Source organism: Aphidius gifuensis, linkage group LG1, assembly GCF_014905175.1.
Source record: "Aphidius gifuensis isolate YNYX2018 linkage group LG1, ASM1490517v1, whole genome shotgun sequence".
Lineage (NCBI taxonomy): Eukaryota > Metazoa > Arthropoda > Insecta > Hymenoptera > Braconidae > Aphidius > Aphidius gifuensis.
This window is the reverse complement of record NC_057788.1, coordinates 4,512,025-4,533,418: the sequence shown is the minus strand read 5'-3', so window position 1 is coordinate 4,533,418 and position 21,394 is coordinate 4,512,025. Positions and strand designations below refer to the sequence as shown.

Here is a 21,394-nt window from a genome sequence, read left to right as displayed (position 1 = left end):
TTAATGAAAAAAGAAAAAAATTATTTTAAATGGTTTTTAAATTTTTAAATTAATCAATAATTAATGACACGATTATCAATTGATTTTATTTTAATATTAATAAATTATTATTATTATTATTAAAAGTAAGTTTGAATATTAATAACAATATTTATAATAAAATCTATAATTAAAAATTAATTTTTTCATAATTTTTTTTCGCACGTTTAAATCTTGTTTTGTTTTTGTCCATTTTTAAAAAAAAAAAAAAAAAAAACACCACGTGATCAATCAACATATGCGCAGAAGACAAAAAAAAAAAATTGTAATTTTTTTTTTTTTTCTTTTTTGTTGTGCCTCTGTCTAATTTTTATTATCAAACGTGATGATTACAATATTACAAGAAAATATTTGTTTAAAAACAATTGTTTTATTTGAAAATTTATAATGTCATCATTGTCAATGTATTTTTGACAATGTTCATCAAGTGTTGAATAATAATGTTGACAATAATTGCCAATTTTTTGTGATACCGGTGTACAAACAATAACATTCCTTTGTGTCTCATAAATAATTTTAAAAACTAAAAAAAAAACTGACAATTTATTAATAATAAAAAACAACAACAATGACGAATCATTCTCAACATATATTATTTTGTCTAAACAAAGCTAAATCTACAAAAATAACAGAAAAAAAAGTAAAATAACCTTGAAAATTATCAATCATAAATCTTAATTAATAATAATAAATAAAAACTAATATTTAATTAATTTTTTTATGTAGGAAGGAGTCCAAGAATTACGAGGAATATTTGACAATAAATCTGTTGTTGATGAAATAACAAAAAATTCAGAAAATCGAAATGACATTACTTGGAATAAAATGCTTAGTTATTGTCACACAATTCTCATTGATGTATGTAGTAAAAATTAAATAATTATACCTCCTATATTTCTATCATTGGCAATACAATTTTTGGTGTTTATTTTTGTTGACAGGATATATGCCAGCCAGCATCAAGAAGTAAAAAAATAGCAATGGAACTTCATGGTGAACTAAGTTGGTTCATCAGTGAAACAGTTAAATTAGCAAGTACCCAAAAAATTGTTTATCTTAAAATAGAAGATTTAATGACATTTATAATTCAAGTATTAAGTGATGATATTTATGATTTATGTTATCCACTTTATATGGATATACTTGTAAATACAGTATTGGCAAATCGTCTTTATAGAAATAATTTGAGCCTAGAACACTGGCAAGAGCTCATAAAAATATATAAAAATTTATATATTAAAAAAGATTTAACAGATAAACCAATGATACTATCAGTATTACGTAAAATTATACAATATGGTTGTCGTCAAACAAATCTTGTTGCTCATGTTAATAATATATTGCCATTTTTAAAAATTGTATTTAATGAAGCTGAACGTTATCCAAAAATACTTGAAGACAATGCATATGAATTGGCTGTTGTTGTATTTCAAGAAATAAGTACTGAATGTCGTCAATCACTTTGTAAATTTAGTGAAACATTTCCAACGTCATTAATAACATCATCAAATAACTCAAAATCAAAAACAAAACTATTACTTTATTTTGTTATTTTACATCATCCAAATGGTGCACAAGTAGATGATAAATTTTTTTATACTGATGATATTGATAATTGGAAAAAAATAATATTTACAATACGTAATTTTATATTAAAAGAAAAAAAAAATTCATTATTATCATCAAGTTTTATATCACTTGGTGTTGAAATATTTAAACAAATATTATCTGAACAATTAATAAATAATGATTCACAAATTGATAATGATATTGATATGTCACAAAAAGCTAAAAGACGTAGAGTATCATTAAATTTTCAAACACCAATTGATTTATTAAATTATGAATATGATATTAAATATCGTTTACCAATTGTACAAATATTAACATCAATGTTTGTTAAATATCCACATGTGTTAAAAGATAATTATCTGCCAAATTTATTAAAAATAATATATGAAATGTTTATTGAATCAATTAAAAATGAAGATATGATTAATAGTCTTTGTCAGCTTTCTTCAATAATCATTAACATTGAAAATAAATATTTTAATAAATCAATTAATTACACAGTTAATTGTCAATATTGGAATAAAATATGGGATGTGCTATTAAAAATACTTGGTATGAATCAAAATGAAATTGAAGCACATAAATTATTACAATATTTAATTGAATTTAAAGGTGTACAAAATTTAAATGCATTTGTTAATTTATATTTTACAAATTCAATTAGATGGTTACCATCAAGTATTCGTACGTTATTGATACTCGTTGAAAATTTTACAATAACAGAAAATATTGAGACAAGTAATCACTCTGATGAATCAGATAAAAAACGTATATTAAAATGGATATTACATGGTAGTAATAAAGAAATTATTGATAAACAAACAATAAATAATATATGTGATATTGTCATTGGTTTGATACATAAAATTTATACAAAAAAAAGTGATAAAAATGATGATAAACTGTATGAAAAACATCATGAATTTTCACATTTAAATGACAATGAAATAAAAAGTGTTTGTGTTATTGAAAAATGTGCATTATCACAATGTTTTTCATCAAATTTATTTATAAAAAATACAAATACCGTTAATGATGAAGATAAAAAATCATTATCAACATTAACAGATGAAAATTTGGATTATGTTATTGATATTTTACATAAATTAATTGATTTTAAAAATAATCCAATTGATGATAAAGTATTGGCAATATATAAGCTAACAATATTTGCAAAATTTACATCAAATTTAATTGAATTAAATATTGAAAGTGCTAATGATAAAATTGAAAAATTAATAAATTCATTTGACGTTGCATTTAATAATTTTTGGCAATTAATATTGAATGAAAATTCATTTGACGGTTCAAATTCAAATATTATAAATATTTTAAAATCATTAATTATACTTTATGATAATAATTATCATGAATTGATTGGTGATAAATTATTGTCATCATTACCAGGGGAAATATTGAGAATATTATTTTCAATGTTAACAGCTGGACTTCAAATAGCTGATGAATCAAGTGAATTTCAATATATTGGAATGAAATTTTATGATAATATTTATGAATTGCATGCTTGTTGTTCATCGAAAGATAAAAAATCTCGTATTTATCCAAAAGAAATATCAGAAAATACAATAATAACAATACAAATTCATCAATTGTTGATTAAAATTTGTACTTTTGAAACGAGTAATATCATAACAACAAGACAAATTAAAATTTTAAATAATTTATTGATTATTGGAGTTTATAAGCCAAATAAATTTGGTAATTTATGGAATGCACTTGGTCTATTAAAAGAAATAATGAAATGTAAAAATACATTTTTACCAGAAAATATTTACACAGAAATTGAAATATTCATTAATGAATTATTTAAACAATGGAAAGATGATGTATTTGCAATTGAAGGTATACTAAAAATATTACCAACATTCATTGATAAAATAAATAAAAATACAGCTAAAAATAATGATGATAACTTTTTAAATATTTTCAACGAAATTGATAATATTATAACACGTAATGATCTTGGAACAAAAACACAAATAACATTTATAAAAACAATATATAAAACAATGAAAATATATTCTTCATCAACTTTAAAATACATTGTATTAAATTTAATGAAAAATTATTTAACAAGTCAATTAAATATTGTGAGAATTGAAACTTTGCCATTGTTACATTATTTATTTTCATCAGATACAATAACAATTGATGAAAAAACAAATTTGTTTAATAAAATATTAGATATACTAGATGTAATATTTGAAGTTGATGAAAATATTGATGATGATAGAATTAAAGATGAAAAAATATCAAGAACTTCATGTGCTTTTTTAATGCTTGGTTGTATAATAAATGCATCTGGTGTATTTCAATCAAGAGCATTAAATACTCTAATGACATTGAATCAGTTGAAGATAAAAAATAAAAAAATGCTTGTAAATATAATATCATCTGTATTTAATAATAAAGAAGAACAGTTGAATTTAGTTGAAAACAATCTCTATCATATACTAGAATCATGGATTGAAAAAGAGTTAAATTTTAAGGAATTTCCATGGTACTTAACAAGATGCCAAAATGAAAATGAATTTTTTTTAAAATACGCTGGTTTAATTGTTTTAATACAATTGGAAGATTTAAATTTCGAAAGTATTCGTATACTTTGTGATAATTTATCAATAAATTTCGAAAAAGTAATTGAAGATAATTTTCATTTAATTCTAAATTGGCTACTAGCAACAATGTCATTAAAAAGCAATAAACAAAAAATGAAATATGCTGAAGAGCTATTTATTCAGCTGAAAAATAATACAAATGATTTTTTAAATGTTAAAATATTTGGTGATTTACTTGATGATGTATTTGATAAAATATTAATTGATTTATTTCAACGTTTACATGATGAAAAACATTTCGAAAATATATACTCAATAAATATATCATTTCCACAAATGATTGTACCAAATTATAAAATTGATATTATTGAACGTTCAATTCATTATTTAACTAAAATAACAACTGAAAAAAAATCATTAATTGAATATCTTGTTATTGAAAGACCAAATATAATACAGCAAGTATTTTTAACACTTGTTAAAAATATTTATAATCAAAAAATGATTGAATATAAGCTAAAATCATTTCATCATTATTCATATTTTTGTCAATTTTTAATTGACGAAATATCAAATGATTATTTTAATAATATTGCAGTGTTTACATTACGTGAAATTATTTATACACTTATTCATTTAATACAAGATAATATTAAACCAATATCTGAATTATCTGGTAAATTGTTATTAACAATTCTACAACTATCATTACCATCGAGATACAATGAAATATCTGATTTTTTAAATTTTATTGTATCAAGTTTAATTCCAATAGCACGTCAAAATAACATTAAAGGTATTATTAAAATTTTAAATTATTTAATTGTCCAATCAAAAGATTTACTAACTGATGCAATACGTAAACTTGATGCATTTCCAAATGAATTAATATTTGATGATATTAATAATACATGGAATGAATTAAAAGACATTGAGGGAAAAAATCAAAATTTAAGTGATAAAATTCAACATTTTTTAAATGTATTTCATGAAAATAATGTCAATTGTAGTCTTGAAGGTATATTACATTTGAAAAATGAATTATTAAATAGAAGAGATGAATTAAAAATTATGTACAATGATCTTGATAACATACGTGGATTTGCTGAAGATTGTATATCAAGTAAAATTCATAGATTAATTTATCACTTGATTAAATTAACTGAATCAAGTGATTTAAATATTTCACTTGAAGCAGCACAGTGTCTTGGTATACTTGGACCAGTTGATTTAACAACAATGATTTTACATTCTGAAGAAGGACATGTACAAGAAAATTTTGATACATTAATTTCATTGACATTAAAAATTATTAAAATATTATCGCATTATTTGGTTGATAATTGTCAAGAATATCGTGAAAAAAGTGCCATTGTTCTTTATGATATTTATCATTCATTTTGGGGTAATGAATTGTGTCAAATGCATCCAAAAAATTTTTCGAAATATGGTGATGTTAAAGAAATAAAATTACTATTGAGCTATACTCATCCATTTATACCATTAAAAATTGATAGAAAAAAATCAAAAAAACCTACAATACTTGTTGATAAATTTAAAATAGTATTTAATGAAAATAATGAATATTGGAAAGGTGAAAACGATGAATCATATTCCACATGGATTAAAAATTTAACATGTCAAATATTAAATTGTTTTAAAGATTTATTTTCCAATTCATTAATTGATTTTTGTAAATTGAGTCATGAAATTTGTGAGACAATAATACCAAGAATAATATTTATAATAATTGAGCTGAATAATAATTTAACAATCGACATATGCACATCATTAAATATATTTTTTGAAGAATTTTATAATAGTACATGTACAGCTGAACAAACAATGTTACTATCAACATGTCAATTAACAAAAAATAATAATTTTAGTCATGAATCAGTCAAGTGTATGCTTAATATTGTAAATTATTTACGAATTCAATCTGGTAATAATTATCAATCATTATTAAATTATTTACATATATCAAAAGCAGCACAATATTGTTCAGCTTATTTTACATCAGTATTATATGCTGAATTATCATCTGAAATATTAAAAAATCAAATTAAATATATACCAGATGATGATGATTCCAAATCAATAATTGATTATTTATGTGAAAAAAAACCAAAAGAAGGTAAATTATTACAAGATATATTACGTGAGGCATTTATTAAAATTGGTGATCCAGATTCAATACACGGTTGTGGTTCATCATATCTCAAAGAACAATCATCAAGAATTCAACATTATATACATTTTAAAGAATGGGAAAAAGTTTTAATAACACAAGATGTTGATTTAAGCTGTGGACAAACATACTCACGTGGTATGGCAAATACACTACAAAATTTAGGTCTTGATTATTTGTTAAATAAATTTATATCAACTGTTAAAAAAGACAATGATAATATTGATGATTATATTTATAATACAGCATGGAGATTAAGTGATTGGAGTATATTTAAACAAAATGAATATAATAATAAATCTATTAAAAATAATGATTATGATTATTATCATTATCAATCATTAAAATGTTTAAATGATAAAGATTTATTTGGTCTTGATGATGCTGTTACAAATGCAAGAATAAGTGTTATTAATTCATTGAAAAATACAAGTTTAGAATGTAGTCAAACAGTTTATCCAATATTATTAAAATTAAAAATGTTACAAGAAATTCAAGAATTTGGTAAATCATCAGTTGATGAATGGAAAACAATTGTCAATGATTTTCGTTTACAAGATCTTGGTAATATCAATGATTTTACATATATTGAACCAATTTTAACACAAAGAATTGTCATGTATAATATTAAAAATAAACTTGATATATCAAATGACATTAAAGATGCATTTTTCAATACACATCTTGAATTATCAATAATTGGTGAAAAACAAGGATACTTGCATATTGCTGCAAGAACATTAGAATTACTTGGAAGACAAGAAAATTTATCAAGTGAAATTAAAGATAAATTAAATTATCAAGAAGCATTATTATCATGGAGACGTGGTGATCAAAATATTGCAAAATATTTAATGAAAAATTTAATATGTAATGAAAGCATAAATATTCGTTTAAAGGCACAATGTTTAAAAATATATGGTGATTGGGTTGCTGAAACAAAATCCGAAACTCATGAAGAAATTATTAATAAATATTATAAAAAATCAATGGATATTATTAAAAATATGGAAATAAAAAATTCAAATGATTGGGATAATTTATATGATACATATGCATCATTAGCAATATTTTCCGATACACATTATCAACAAATATCTGAATTTATGAAAACTCCAATGTTTAAAAGTCTTCAAAAAACAGCATTATTTGCAAGAGATGAATCTGATAATCCACAAGTTAATAATAAAATTAAAGATAAAGATATTAGACGTGCATTATGTACAAATCAAATTCAAAAAACAAATGACATTGCAGAATTTGAAAAAATACAACAAGAACAATTAATGTATTTACAATTATCAATTGAATATTATTTAATAACACTTGTTAAATGTGAAAAACACAATCATTTGATATTTAGATTAATATCATTATGGATTAAAAATCATGAAAATGAAGATTTAAATAATTTAATTGATCAATATATTGATAATATAAGTACACATAAATTTATATCACTATTACCACAGCTATCACCACATATAAGTTTAGAATCAAACAACTTTACAATTAAAATTAATTCATTATTAAAACGTTGTGCATTAGAACATCCACATCATGTATTACCAGTACTTTTATGTCTTGGTAATCGTGATAAAGATAAATTATATCAAGATCCATCAATAGCTAAAAAATCACAAGTACCAGATAAATGTGTACGTGGTGCTTTAACACTTGTAAATGATCTTAAAAAAACAAATATAAATTTAATGATTAATGAATACAATGAAATAATGAATGCTTTAATTGAACTTGCATATTATCAATTTGATCCGAAAAAAAGTCAAACACGTATACCATTGAAATTTAAAATACATAAAATACGTAGTTATGAAAATAGTATGGTACCAACAATGACACTTGATGTTAATCCAAATGGTAATTATAATAATATAATTTGTGTTGATAAATATATTGATACATTTGAATCACTTGGTGGTATAAATGCACCTAAAAAAATTATATGTATTGGTAGTGATGGTGTACGACGTTATCAAGTTGTTAAAGTTGATTCTGATATTAAAACAGATGCTGTTATGCAACAAGCATTTAATGTTATTAATACATTATTTAAAAAAAGTAAAAATACAAATAAACGTAAACTTCATATACGTACATATAAAGTTATGTTGTTGTCACAAAAATCTGGTATTTTACAATGGTGTGATAATACATTACCATTGTCATCAATATTAGTTGGTGATAAAAATAATATTGGCTTGCATAAAAAATATAATCCAAAAGATTGGGATGCATCTGAATGTAGACAAAAAATTGGTGATGCACGTAATGAGCCAAACTCAGTTAAATTAGAAGTATATAAAAATTGTTGTAAAAATTTTAAGCCAGCATTTCAGTATTTTTTTTTGGAAAAATTTCCATCACCAGAAACATGGTTTGAGCGTCGTTTGGCATATGTTAGAAGTATTGCAACAACAAGTATGGTTGGTTATATATTGGGTATTGGTGATCGTCATGTTAGTAATATATTAATTGATGAAAATACTGCTGAAATAGTACATATTGATTTTGGTATTGCATTTGAACAAGGTAAAGCATTACCAATTCCAGAACCAGTACCATTTCGTTTAACAAGAGATATTGAAGCAGCAATGGGTGTATCTGGTGTTGAAGGTGTATTAAGAAGAACATGTGAAGAAACAATGACTGTATTACGTGATCGTAGAGAAATGATTAATACATTACTTCAAGTGCTACTTTATGATCCACTTTTTACATGGACTGTATCACCACAAAAAGCTAATCAAATGCAAGGTGGTGGTGGTGGACAACGTAGAGATGTTGTTGCTGATATTAGTGATGAAGATACAAAAAAAGAAAATGATTTAGCTAAAAAATCATTACTAAGAATGGAACAAAAATTACTTGGTACTGAAGAAGGTATTGCAACGAGTATCAGTGGACAAGTTGATAGACTTATTCAACAAGCAAGAAATCCTGCTAATTTAGCTGTTATTTTTAGTGGTTGGCAAGCTCATTTATAATTTTATTATTTTATACATTTTTTTATACTTTTATAAGAAGCATGTGCCTTAATAATCTATATTATTATTTTTATAACAAATAAAAAGTAAAAAAAAAAAAGTAATTTATGGTTTTGTTTATTGCTCAGTTTATTGTTAATCATAATAATTTATTATAGACTTTTTTTTTGGTCAATATTGTAATGAAAATAAGAAAAATAATGCTACAAATTTTAAAAAAAAATAATTTTTTTTTTATATACTTTACCTGCTTTTACGAGCGTAGGTCAATCAATGCTATATTTTTTTAAATTCAATTTAAATTTCAAATATTTTTATTAATTTTAAATTTTTTCTAAATAATATTTTTAATTTTTAAATTTTTTATTTATTTCATTTATAACTTATAGAACAGAATAATTTCAAAAATTAAAAAATACTTTACTCTTTAAATCTTTAGAAATAGTTTTTATTATTCTTGACTCGACTAAGATTTTTAATTAAACTTATTGAGTAAAAAAAAGTTTATTGATTCACATTTTTAGTTTTTTTTTTTGTTATCAATAAAATGAGTGTTTTTGATTATTTGATTATTCGACATTATCTTTGGTCAGTGTATTTTTTAGATAATTATTTTATTTAGATGGAGTTTAAAAAAAGCTTTATCAAGTTATATTTTTTTATTTTTATTTATTTTAAATTTATCATGTTTGAACTACCGAAAAATACAAGACTATAGAAATTATATTTGGATTATCTTTCAAGTGTAGCACATGCATATTTTCAATTTGTTTTTTTCTTTTTTAATCTAACAACTTATAAATATATCCAACCATTATTCGTTGTCGATAATTTTTTTCCATAATAATTATTCAACACATAATATAATAATTTGTAAAACACACAATTCTTAAATTCATATATGATAGAAAAAATATTTTTCATATAAATTGAATTTGTGCTATTATTGTTTTATTAAATTATCGTGCATTTTATTATTTTTTTTCTTTAAAATAAGCAAGCAAATATTTCTTTGATTTTTAATTAATTAATTCGCTTTGTGTTTTTTCTTTTTTTTTTTTTTGGTTTGATGTGTACATAGTGTAAACATAAATTTTTTTAAAATAAATTTCCTCTATCATTAATTAAAGACAAATTTCAAAACAACCATTTTAAAATTCTATTTTTTTTCTTAAAAATTTTTCAACTATAACCAATTTATCCAACAAAATATTTAATTTAATTAATTAATTTTTTTTTTTATCGTCTAGCAGATATTATTTTCAAAATTTTTTTTCAAGTATCTTAAGTACTAATTGTCCAAGAGAAAAACCATGCTAGACACTAACAATAATTAATTTTTCTCATTTACAAAGGCATCGTAATTTTTTTTTTTATTGTATTCTATTTGTTTTTTTTTTTTTTTAAATTACTAAATAAGACCACTCGGAAATATAATAACAATCCCTAAACAGACATTTAAATTTATTGAATTAAAGAAAAAAAAAAATTTATCCTTTTAATAATTATCACTGATAAAATTTTAATTAACATACTATTAATTTTTATCACTCAACAAATGGGTTTTTAACTTTTAGCTTTAATTTTTTTTTCTCAACAATTTGGCGACGCATTAATTTAATAAATAAATTTAACGTTTAAATTAAAAAAAAAAAACAAAATTTAATCTATTAAAATATATTTAACAAGATATAAATAATGAAAATAATATTAAATTTTTTTTGTCATTTATTTTACAACGAATAGTTAAAAAAAAAATTCATTAAAATTTCAATAAAATGGCACAAAATAAGTACTGAAAGAAATGTTAATTTTAATTTATAATATTTGAAGGAAAAAAAAACAATTTAATTGTATTCAAATTGTACTTTTCGACATTGACACAACCATTTGATAATTCGTGCGTTTCTTTCTACGATACTTGGTGGATCGTTGACACGCTGACTAGTTGTTTCATTAGCAACATTAAAATTATTACTATTTGATTGTTGATTATTTCCAGTCCATTGATGAAGACCAAGTGCTGAATCAATTGAACTAACACTATCAAAAAATACTGGTGATGATGAATTTGATGTTGGTAATGTAATACGTTGATATTTATCATTATCAAGACCAAGACAATCAAAAAATATTTCAAGATCAGATAATGATCTTGGTGGTTTTGGTGGATTTTTTTTATTTCTTGAATTTACATCATGACGCCAATAACGATCACTTATATCTGACTTTGATCGTAAAATTGGTCGACTTCGATCTTCTTTCCAGCCATCTGTTAGTCTACTTTTTAAAAAAACAATATATTTATAGTTATATATTTAAAATTTTATTACATATTGATTATCAATTTAATACCTTGAATTTTGTGTGGGACTGTAATCAGTCTGACTATTACTATCACCAGAATCAGGACTAAAATTTCTTAAGACTGATGGTGGTGTACCACCACTAGCATATCCACTGCCTTTTCTAGATCTATCTTTTTCAGTTGAATGCTGAGTTGAGGCACCACTGTCACGTCTAATATGACTCCAACAATCCTAAAATAAATTTACAAAAAAAAAAAAAATAATCAATATGAATATTGTAGAACACTTGTCTCTAGTTTCTACTGCACTATAGTTTTTTTCGTTTGAAATGTATGTCACATTGTGAATAATGAAAATTTAATCATCGTTATTTGAACCTCATTTATCAAAATCATAATAATATTAAATTGCATAAATTTTATCATTTCAAAGAATTATTTTATTTTATTTTTTTTAATTACATAAATATGATAAGCAAACTAGTGATATATGATAATTCGGTCTTTTTGTTTATCGAAACTTTATTGAAATATTCACCGACATTTTTTTGATGACCCGAAAGGTCAAATACTTTTTAATATTTATTATTAGAATTTTTTCTAGTAGAGTCATTAAAAGCTCTAGATTATTTTAAAAATAAAATACTTACTTGAAGTCGTGGTGGTGGATCACTTCGGTGTGTACAATGTCCAGATGATCCACCTGAATCTCTAGCTGTAGCACCATGACTTATTTTACTTGAACCAGATGATTTTTGTGTTCGTCCACCAGATGAAAGAACAGAGCTTGCATCACCACCTCCACCTGAACCCAAGGATGATCTCATATTTCTTGAACTAAAAAATAATTAATTATTAATTATAAAAACAAAATTATCATGAATTAATTTGAATATTTAAATACCTTCGATAACAAACAGAATCACGTTTAAAACTTTTATCAGAATAATCAGAACTTGTTTCACAATCTGGACAATTATTTGTTTGTTGATAATAACGTGGTGGTGGTGGTGGTATTGTTTGTTTTGTTGATGCTCTTGGTGATAAAGAAGCACGACGTCTAGCACTTGTATGTAAATCTGGTAATGATTTATGACAAATTGTTGTGTCAATTGGTGGTGGTGAACTAATTGTTGTTCTATTATTTTTACCAGATGTATGAGAATGTGAATTACTTCTTCCAAATTTAAAACGAATATCTGGCTGTGGTATTGGTGATGTTATATGACCAGACTATTAAATAAAATAAAAATTATTTATTAATTATTAAAAAAGACAATAATATAAATTAAAATTAAATATTTAAATTACCATTAAACGTTCGTCATCTCGAGTTATTCCACTTGGAGGAAATCTAAAATTATCATCTCTTCCTGTTAAATTTGTTGGAGTTAATGAACCACTTGTATCCGGAAAATAAACATTTTCTTTACTATCAGCATTTAATAATCTACGTAATTTTGTTTGTAATTGATCATTTCCAGTATTATTATTTAATGATCCAGATATTGTTCTTCTATGAGGTACTGATATTAATCTTGGACTCTTTGGTGGCAGTGTTGGTGGCAGTGTACGTTGTGGACTTAATATTAATTCATTTCTATCTTGACAATTAATCCAACAACATTCATTACCAGAATTCATCAAGTGTGGTGATGTGCATGATTGTTGTACACCACCACCACCACCACCAACACCACATAATTTTATTGGATTTTTTGTTTTTCTTAATAATCTTGATGATGTACATGTTGTTGTGGTTGTTGCTGTTGTTGTTAATGATGGTGCAACTTGTAAATGCCCACTATTTTTTAATTCTTGTTTTCTATCCAATACAATTTCACTTTTAACATAAAATGCTTTTGATTCTTGTAATAATTCAACTGCACTTTTTCTTTTACCTGTTGAACAAAAATTTATTATCCATTAAAATGGCGAGTTTTAATATATTTTTATTTATCATTTGATTGATTTTAATACTGGAAATTTTATTTGATACTATTTAATTAAAACATGGAAATTTTATATCCTTTTTTTTCTGGCTTGCTCATCTTTCATGTACGCTAGCAAGCTGTCTTGTACGTGATTTTTTCTCAAATTACCATTAAATGTTTAAGTGAATTATCGATAATAGCCATGCATATGTGTACAAGACAAATTATAATAGTAACAGTATGAAGAACAAGTAAAGTACTTGAACAAAGTGTTCTTTCCTTATGTTGATATATAATACTGTTTGCACGCGTGCGTCTTTCAGCCACATGCTCATTACAAAACAGCTTTTAAAATAGAAACACACCAACATACACACTGTGTTTTATAATAAAAAAATAGTAATCGTATTATTTTCAAGAATATTTTCATGGTACTGTGCTTACTAGACTTCCGTCTTGTCACACAAAAAAAAAAAAAAAAACACAAGTTAATCTAGTTTTATTAAAACAACTATCAAAAAAAAATATTTTAAAAAATTTATTCTTCAAATATACTAAGTCTTTTATCTTTCGTTTATGTTTTAAAATTTTTTTTTTTTTTATTACTTATTTTATGGCTTTTTGTAAGAGTTTACAATCCAGAAATAATATCGAGTTATTTTTTTTCTTAAACATAATTGAACATAAAAAAAAAATTATAAAATTGTTAAATTAGTTAACGAAAACAAGTCTTTGTTATTTAATTTATTTTTTTTCAACAAAAGATTTTTCAGCTGTGTGTAATAAGTGAAAATTGTTTGTCCACTTGTTTGCAAAAAAAAAGAAAGTAGCCTTATGAAAGAAAAAAAATAAAAAATTGTACAAAGAAAAACAAAAAGTTTTGAATCGAAATTTATTTTTATCTGATGGATAAAAATTTTAGATAAGAAAAAAAAAAAGAACCAGAAGTTTAAGAAGTTTATTATCAAAAAATAAATATTTGAAATGAAGAAAAAAAATATAATGCATTCAGGGGGAGATTAAAAAACATACCAGTGTGATCTCGATGTTGACTTCTTGTGTAGGATGGTGGTGCTGAAGTATTTCTTGTTGGTTGCATGTCCCAGTAATTTTTGTTACTATTAACGTTGATCAAAAAATTATTTGTTTTTCTTAAATATTGTTGATCCAATTGTTGTTCTAATAATAGCTGTTGTTGTTGATTTTGTTGAGTATTTGATACTGATGATTTACATGGTAATCTTGCCATCGCAGTCATCATTTTCATCAAATTATTTCAATTCTATTTTAAAATTATTATAATTTCTTGTTGATCCAGTTGTCCAGTATATCGTTTTTCTTTTCCAACAAGTGGCATCTGAAAAAATATCAAATAAAACCTGATGAATAAATTCTATCTTTTAAAGATAATTAAAAAAAGTTATATATAAAACATTTTCAAGTAAAATTGTAACACTGTATTTGAGTAATTATTTTTTGTATTTAACTAGAATGAAAAAAATTTTTTATTATTTAAAAACCAACGTCAGTCAAATGAAAATTAAAACAATGCTATCATCAAGTAAATTGCCTTATGCAGACGTTTAATCACAATTTACCATTAGTGATGGTTTAAAATCTTCCAAGTATAAAACGGTATTTCCTGAGTAGGCAAGCAAGTTCGAGGTCTCCATATAAACCATGTATTTGTACATATATACACACGCAAGAAAATAAAAAATAAATATACATTCAAGACCTTCAACTCGGACATGCAGCACATACTCATATGAAAAAAAAAAAATATATATAAAAGGTGTTGTTCTTCTATATATCAAAATAGAAAATAAACAAATATTTTTATTATTATTATTAAAGACTGGCTTGATTTTTTTTTTTATATTTTAAATAATATATATTAAGCCACGTGGGAGATGTGAACACCCAAGGGAATACAACCAACATATTTTTATTTGTATATAAAAACGAGTTTAATCAGTCAAGCATCAGGAACCGGAATATCGATAAAGTATGTACCGATAATCCAATACTGTATGTATACTCAAACAACTTCCGATATTCATACTGAGCATGATAAAATCATGATAATCATGATGAAAAAAAAATTATTAATGTATGATATTGTGTTGGCTCATCATATTGGCACATGTAAAAAAAATATATCATGTTTATTATCTTTACTAAATTATCATTATGTCATTGTTTCGTATTTTTATTTTTATCATAAATTAAATAAATAACTAGTTGGATCTAGACACTTGTGTTAATAACTGTAAAAAAAAAAATAACAGTCTCACCCTCAGTGCGACCGAGTAATTATACATTGAAAATATAATTATGAAAAAAAAAAAATTTATACATGTGAATGAATTTTTTTTGTTCTAATTTATTCGCTGGTTAATTGTTATCCTGAAAATATATTATTTTTTTTTGTTTATATTTTTTACAAGTACGTTTATTAAACATAAAAAAATAATAAATAAATTTTTTTTTAATTTAAAAGTATTGTTAATTTTATAAATCAAATTGAATTTCCAGTTAATTATATTTTTCATTCATTCATGTATTTTCGAAATGAAAAAATTGCAGTTTAATAATTTATATTGAAATTATAAATAGTAAATTATTGTTGTTGATAATAATGTTGTGTATTTGATGAATATATATTTGTCGTTATTATTTATTAAATATGTGTGTGTGGATATATTAGTATCTATTATACCGTGACGTACTGACAGTGGAATTTCCGGTAAACGAATAAAAGCAGCTGTCGAAACAAATATAAAATGTATATACCTTTATTCGATACAATGTTGCATTTGCATAGACAAAATAATAAACGGAAGTTTCACATTTAAAAAACACAATTATCCAAGGGGGTAAGTATTTTTTAGTGACCCCCCCTATGTATGATAGATTTTCATCAAAAACTAGGACAAATAATTTTGTTCGAATGAATTTTTATCATATAAATAAGTAGTACTTTAACTAGCTACACTATTTTTTTTTTTTCAAGTGAAATTATGATAATAGTTTTCTAGTACATTTATAAAATATTTCAGTTATTTGTTTTGTTTTTTAATAACAATTATACTTTACAATGAATTCACAATCTAAATACCAATTGAATAAATTTTTTTTTATTTCTATTGTTTAACCATGTGAAGCTCAAGGAAATTATACATTTAGTTCCGTTTTTTTATAATTTAATTTTTATTATTTCCCATTTGTCAACAGAATCAGTGAAATTAGAAACTCAAATGATAGAGATTGTTTTTTTTTTTTTTTTATTTATGTCTAGGGAACCGTAAAATAAAAAAGTATAGTTTATTTTATACTTTTTTTTTAATTTTTCTAATGAAGGTTATCAGATGTAATGGAAAATAAAAAAAATGTTTAATGAATGTTAAACGTTCAGGAACGATGAACTTATATTTTTATACTGTAATAATATACATTTTTTAAAAAGTTATATGATTGTTAATTTTCATTAATGACATTTTATTGTTGTTAAAAAATATTATTTAATTTTCGAGGATTGATAATTTGAGTATTTTATTAAATTTTTAAATATAAAAACGTATTTTCATTACGTCATTTTATGTTTAACTATTTATTTGTGTTTTTTTTTTAACGAAATTTACTGTAAATATACAATTTTTTGGTAAAAAATACACGAGAGAATACATATGTATAAATAATTAAACATTTAATCGAAAAATAGTAAACTAAATTTCCAATAAAACGTCAAAAACAGAATTTTAAATTTAAAAAAACTCATCAATTTTTAAAATTAAAAAAATTGACGATATATATTTTCGTCTACACTGCGACTTGAATGTATTAAAAAAAAAAAACTCTTGCAATATTAATTTTTCAATTTTATTTATTAAAAAAAAAAAAAAAATAGCCATCGTTTTTTTTTTGTAAAATAAAAATACGATAAATTTAATTTAAGCTGTCAAATATTAATTAATCAAGCTGATAAATAATAAAAATGTCACGGTTCAATTTCCAAATGAAAGAATTATATTCGCCCACTACTTATCCAAATCAATGACACAATAATAAATTGATTTTTATGAATTAAAATAACGAGTGGGCGAAGAATATATATGTTACAACTACTTGTCGTTCAATTCAGTTCAATTCATGATATTTTTTTACACTTGTTAAAGAATATAAAAATAAAAAAATAAATAGAAAAATGAATCCTGTATGAATATAAAGTGTTGTATAAAAATAAAAATAAAAAAAAATTAAAAGGTCATCCTTCATCTCAAGATTCATTCGGAAATTAAAAAAAAAAAATTATTTCTGCACGTGTATACTTTTTTTTCTATCGACTGAATAAAAATAAATGACTATAATTAGATGTATAAAATTGAATTAAATGATTAATATACATTGTAGGTGTATAAAAGAATTTATTATGTAATTTTTTAATGGAAAAAAATTTAGTAAAATAATGTATTGTTAAAAAATTACAACTGTCGGGTTTTTTATTCACGGGAATTATTTTTTTTTACATCGTTATTATAGAAAAAATGTTTTAAAACAAGTATGACACTTATGGTTCTTTACCTTCAATGCAAAAATATATTTATAGACTGTACTAAAAAATTTTGAAGGCTTTGTGAGAGCTTGTCATTTTGAATTTATTTTTTGTACTTAACGCTTCATGAAGTGATTTCAATGTCATAAGCATTGGTTATTTGGTTTAACACGATAAAAGCATATACATTTATTTAATATATCAAAAGATAAAAACATTAAATCGATTTTCAATTTATTATTTTACAAAAGAAAAAGCAAAAAAAAAATATAAAAAATTTCGGATGCTACTTTTATTTTTTGGCATTAAAAATATTTCTAAATATTATTTTTATATTTGAACTTATAAATTTTTTCAAATAGCTAACAAAAAATGCGAATCGATTGTCAATAAGATCAGAAAATTATAACATTTTAAATATATATATTAAATTTTTTTTTTCATTATGAAAGTCACATCTCAAGGTACAACTGCATTTGAAAAGAAAAAAAATATATTTAATAAATGTCTCGAGTGACTTATATTGATGATTTCTCTGCTTCACAGCAATTTTCAATAAATAATAATAACAAGGATGATTTAAAAAAAAAACATGATTCATTGATATTGAAGAAATAAATAATAAAATTTCTAATATCCTTGAGGAAAAATTAATCAAGTCAGTCAAGCGATATATATCCTCCAACTTTCTTATAGAACTTTTTCTTTTTTTTTTAAATTTAAAAATTAAACTTAAATCTAAACATTTAAGGGCTTAATATATTTAACAAAAATTTCATTTTAATATGTCATTAAAAATCAATTATAACATTTAAAAAAACAGTCGTAATAAAAAAATCAAAATCAATATGCTTTTAAAATAAAAAAAAGTAATTTAAATAATTATCTTATAAATTATTAATGTAAAAATGTAAAAAAGAAGAAGAATGTGCATTTGAGACACGCAAAGTTTACAAAGGGGTGAATTAAAAGGGTTAAAAGAAAAAAGATAAGAAAGGGTTGATATAATTTTATGCAACTTTACAATGTATTTGCAGATTTGTATGAAATATTTTTGCATGTGTGCACTGTGCATGAACACCTTGAATTTTTTTTCTTATTTTATAATAAACCTATACACTCTTTTGTGTTTTTTTTTTTCTCCAGGTGTTTTTTTTTTTATGAAACCCTTTATGGAAATGAACGATCCAAGACTTGATACAAGAAGCATATTCGCACGTGTCATGTCAATGATGGTCCTACCCCAAGTAAAATAATAATAATAAATATAAAAATAAAATTGATAAAATACACGAACAACAAATTAAAACAATGAGAAATGAAAATGTATATGTATACTTGTGTATCTTGAATAGAGAGAAGAAAAAAAAAATGTATTGATTTTAAATTGAGCGAGAGTCATCTTGCTTTCACAAATTATATCCTGTTAATTCTATTTATGATAACATGAAAATAAATTCCATATATGAAAAAGAGAGATAAACTTTCTGGATATATACCTATATATAATTTATTTTTTTATATTTTTTTGAAAAAAGTTATCATCCGGGAAAGCTCGTTCAATGATGTATCAAAATTATATTGTGAGACTGTAAATATTGACCACAAATGCCTCAAAAACAAGATAATATTACATTTATTTTTATAAAAAAAAAAATAGTCATGTAAATTATCTTAAAATTGCGTGAGAATTTTTTTTTTTAATCTCAATTCAACGACTAATATTAATATATAAATTTTAGTTTGAATTTTATATAAATATTAATAAAGTTTTCGAATAAAATGATTCGAAAATTAATTTTTTTTTTTACTATAATACAACAGTGTTTTATAAAAAAAAAGAAAAAATGTCACAAGGTTCTTATAAACCTCGGTCTACACAACCTAAATACATATTTAAATAAAAAAAAAAAATGAAAAAAAAGCTACTTATCAAAAAGAAAAAATTCACAAATGATATTAAAAATTTCGATTTTTCGATAAAGAAAAAATAGCATTACTTTCGAAATATATAATTTTCTATAAAAATAAATTTTTTTATTTATTTTCCAATATAACATAAGTATAATATATAAATTTATTTAAAAAAAAAAAATAATAATAAAACTTTTTTTCGATAATAATTTTACTCTTTTTTTACTATTGAAATAATAATATAAAAAATTTGCGATGGCAGGTACATCGAACGAACAAAAAGACCCTGACCTCGACCCAAATTTAAAAAGAAAAAATAATCACTTTAAATTGTTTAAAGTAATAACTATGAATAAAAAAAATATTAAAAAAAATTTTTCTCCAAAGATAATAAAATATAAAACAACATTAAACTATTTAAAATAAAAAAAAATTGATTATATTACTCACGTTTTGATGTTTATCTGTCATCAGCAGCAGCATGACTTAATTCAATTATTTATAAATAATATAAATATTTTTTTAGTTGTTATCAAAACGACAACTATGTGTACATACTCAGTGAATAAATATAATTGCAGTTGTTAACGACAACGCGAAATAACCGCACAGCAACAACAACATTCGTCATAAAATTATTACTAAATTATTAAAAACATCACTACCAATTCATTAATTAAATATTCAAATTTATTTAATTTGCAAATTGATTATCAAAGAAGAATAATTGCAAAAAATAATAAAATAAATAAAACAATTTGATATTTAAAAGTATGATTAAAAAATAAAAACAAGGATATTTGTTGACAATATTATTGACAGAGACAAAATTTCGAAATAAAAATATAAAAAATTGTCAGCAAGGTATGAAGTTGTATTACTTGTATGACTTGTATCACTCGAGTTGGAACAGTTGGAATGACTATAGTGTGATCCAACTGGAGATGAAGTTGACTGGAGTATTGTGGTACAATTTTATGACCCCGAGTATGGGAGAGAGAGATAAAAAAATTAACTTTTCAATGTACCTTGGCGCCTGGTTGATGGTTCACGAGTATTCACGAGAAGTGAGATCAAAATAGAGGAGAATATTTATATAAAAATTGATATTAAAAAACACACTGTGCTGCGCAACACTAAAGCCACGACTGATGATGATTATGATGAGCGCAAGACCGGTGCCTCGAATAATAAACCAAGGGTTTTTTTTTTTTTCATTTAAACTTGTGCGGGGTAAAGAGAGAAAGAGAGTGGTTTGCAGGGAAAAGCACATACTTGTATCATAACAAAAAAG

The 21,394-nt window shown here is 23.1% G+C and overlaps 2 protein-coding genes across 5 annotated transcripts; one reads left to right on the top strand and one right to left on the bottom strand.

The window, feature by feature from the left end:
* Positions 1–340: 340 nt before the first annotated feature.
* On the top strand, positions 341–9,429 carry LOC122861083 (serine-protein kinase ATM). The gene is made up of 3 exons (XM_044165253.1): positions 341–679; positions 766–897; positions 981–9,429. The coding sequence occupies exons 1-3, from the start codon at positions 608–610 to the stop codon at positions 9,387–9,389; spliced, it is 8,613 nt and encodes a 2,870-aa protein (XP_044021188.1). The 5' UTR covers positions 341–607; the 3' UTR covers positions 9,390–9,429.
* Positions 9,430–9,948: 519 nt separating this feature from the next.
* Positions 9,949–21,273, bottom strand: LOC122861082. 4 transcript variants are annotated; one of them, XM_044165251.1, is made up of 8 exons: positions 21,129–21,273; positions 20,551–20,741; positions 14,664–14,988; positions 13,009–13,598; positions 12,602–12,930; positions 12,348–12,534; positions 11,745–11,929; positions 9,949–11,669 (listed from the first exon to the last, which is right to left on the bottom strand). In XM_044165251.1, exons 3-8 carry the CDS (start codon positions 14,896–14,898, stop codon positions 11,237–11,239), a joined length of 1,959 nt encoding a protein of 652 aa, XP_044021186.1. In that variant the 5' UTR covers positions 14,899–14,988; positions 20,551–20,741; positions 21,129–21,273; the 3' UTR covers positions 9,949–11,236. The 4 variants fall into 4 exon arrangements, with proteins under 4 accessions (XP_044021186.1, XP_044021187.1, XP_044021184.1 ...); XM_044165249.1 differs by having other exon boundaries at positions 10,424–11,672; XM_044165252.1 differs by lacking the exon at positions 20,551–20,741.
* Positions 21,274–21,394: the final 121 nt, after the last annotated feature.

What these genes read in the sequence shown, in the direction of transcription:
- LOC122861083 (XM_044165253.1), top strand. Translation starts at nt 608, where the DNA reads ATGACGAATCATTCTCAACATATATTATTTTGTCTAAACAAAGCTAAA. An exon ending in CAAAAATAACAGAAAAAAAA is followed by an intron (nt 680 to 765) that starts GTAAAATAACCT and finishes TTTTTTATGTAG; the next exon opens with GAAGGAGTCCAAGAATTACG. An exon ending in GTCACACAATTCTCATTGAT is followed by an intron (nt 898 to 980) that starts GTATGTAGTAAA and finishes TTTTGTTGACAG; the next exon opens with GATATATGCCAGCCAGCATC.
- LOC122861082 (XM_044165249.1), bottom strand. Translation starts at nt 14,898, where the DNA reads ATGAAAATGATGACTGCGATGGCAAGATTACCATGTAAATCATCAGTA. An exon ending in GAGATGACGAACGTTTAATG is followed by an intron (nt 12,931 to 13,008) that starts GTAATTTAAATA and finishes TTTATTTAATAG; the next exon opens with TCTGGTCATATAACATCACC. An exon ending in GATTCTGTTTGTTATCGAAG is followed by an intron (nt 12,535 to 12,601) that starts GTATTTAAATAT and finishes ATTATTTTTTAG; the next exon opens with TTCAAGAAATATGAGATCAT.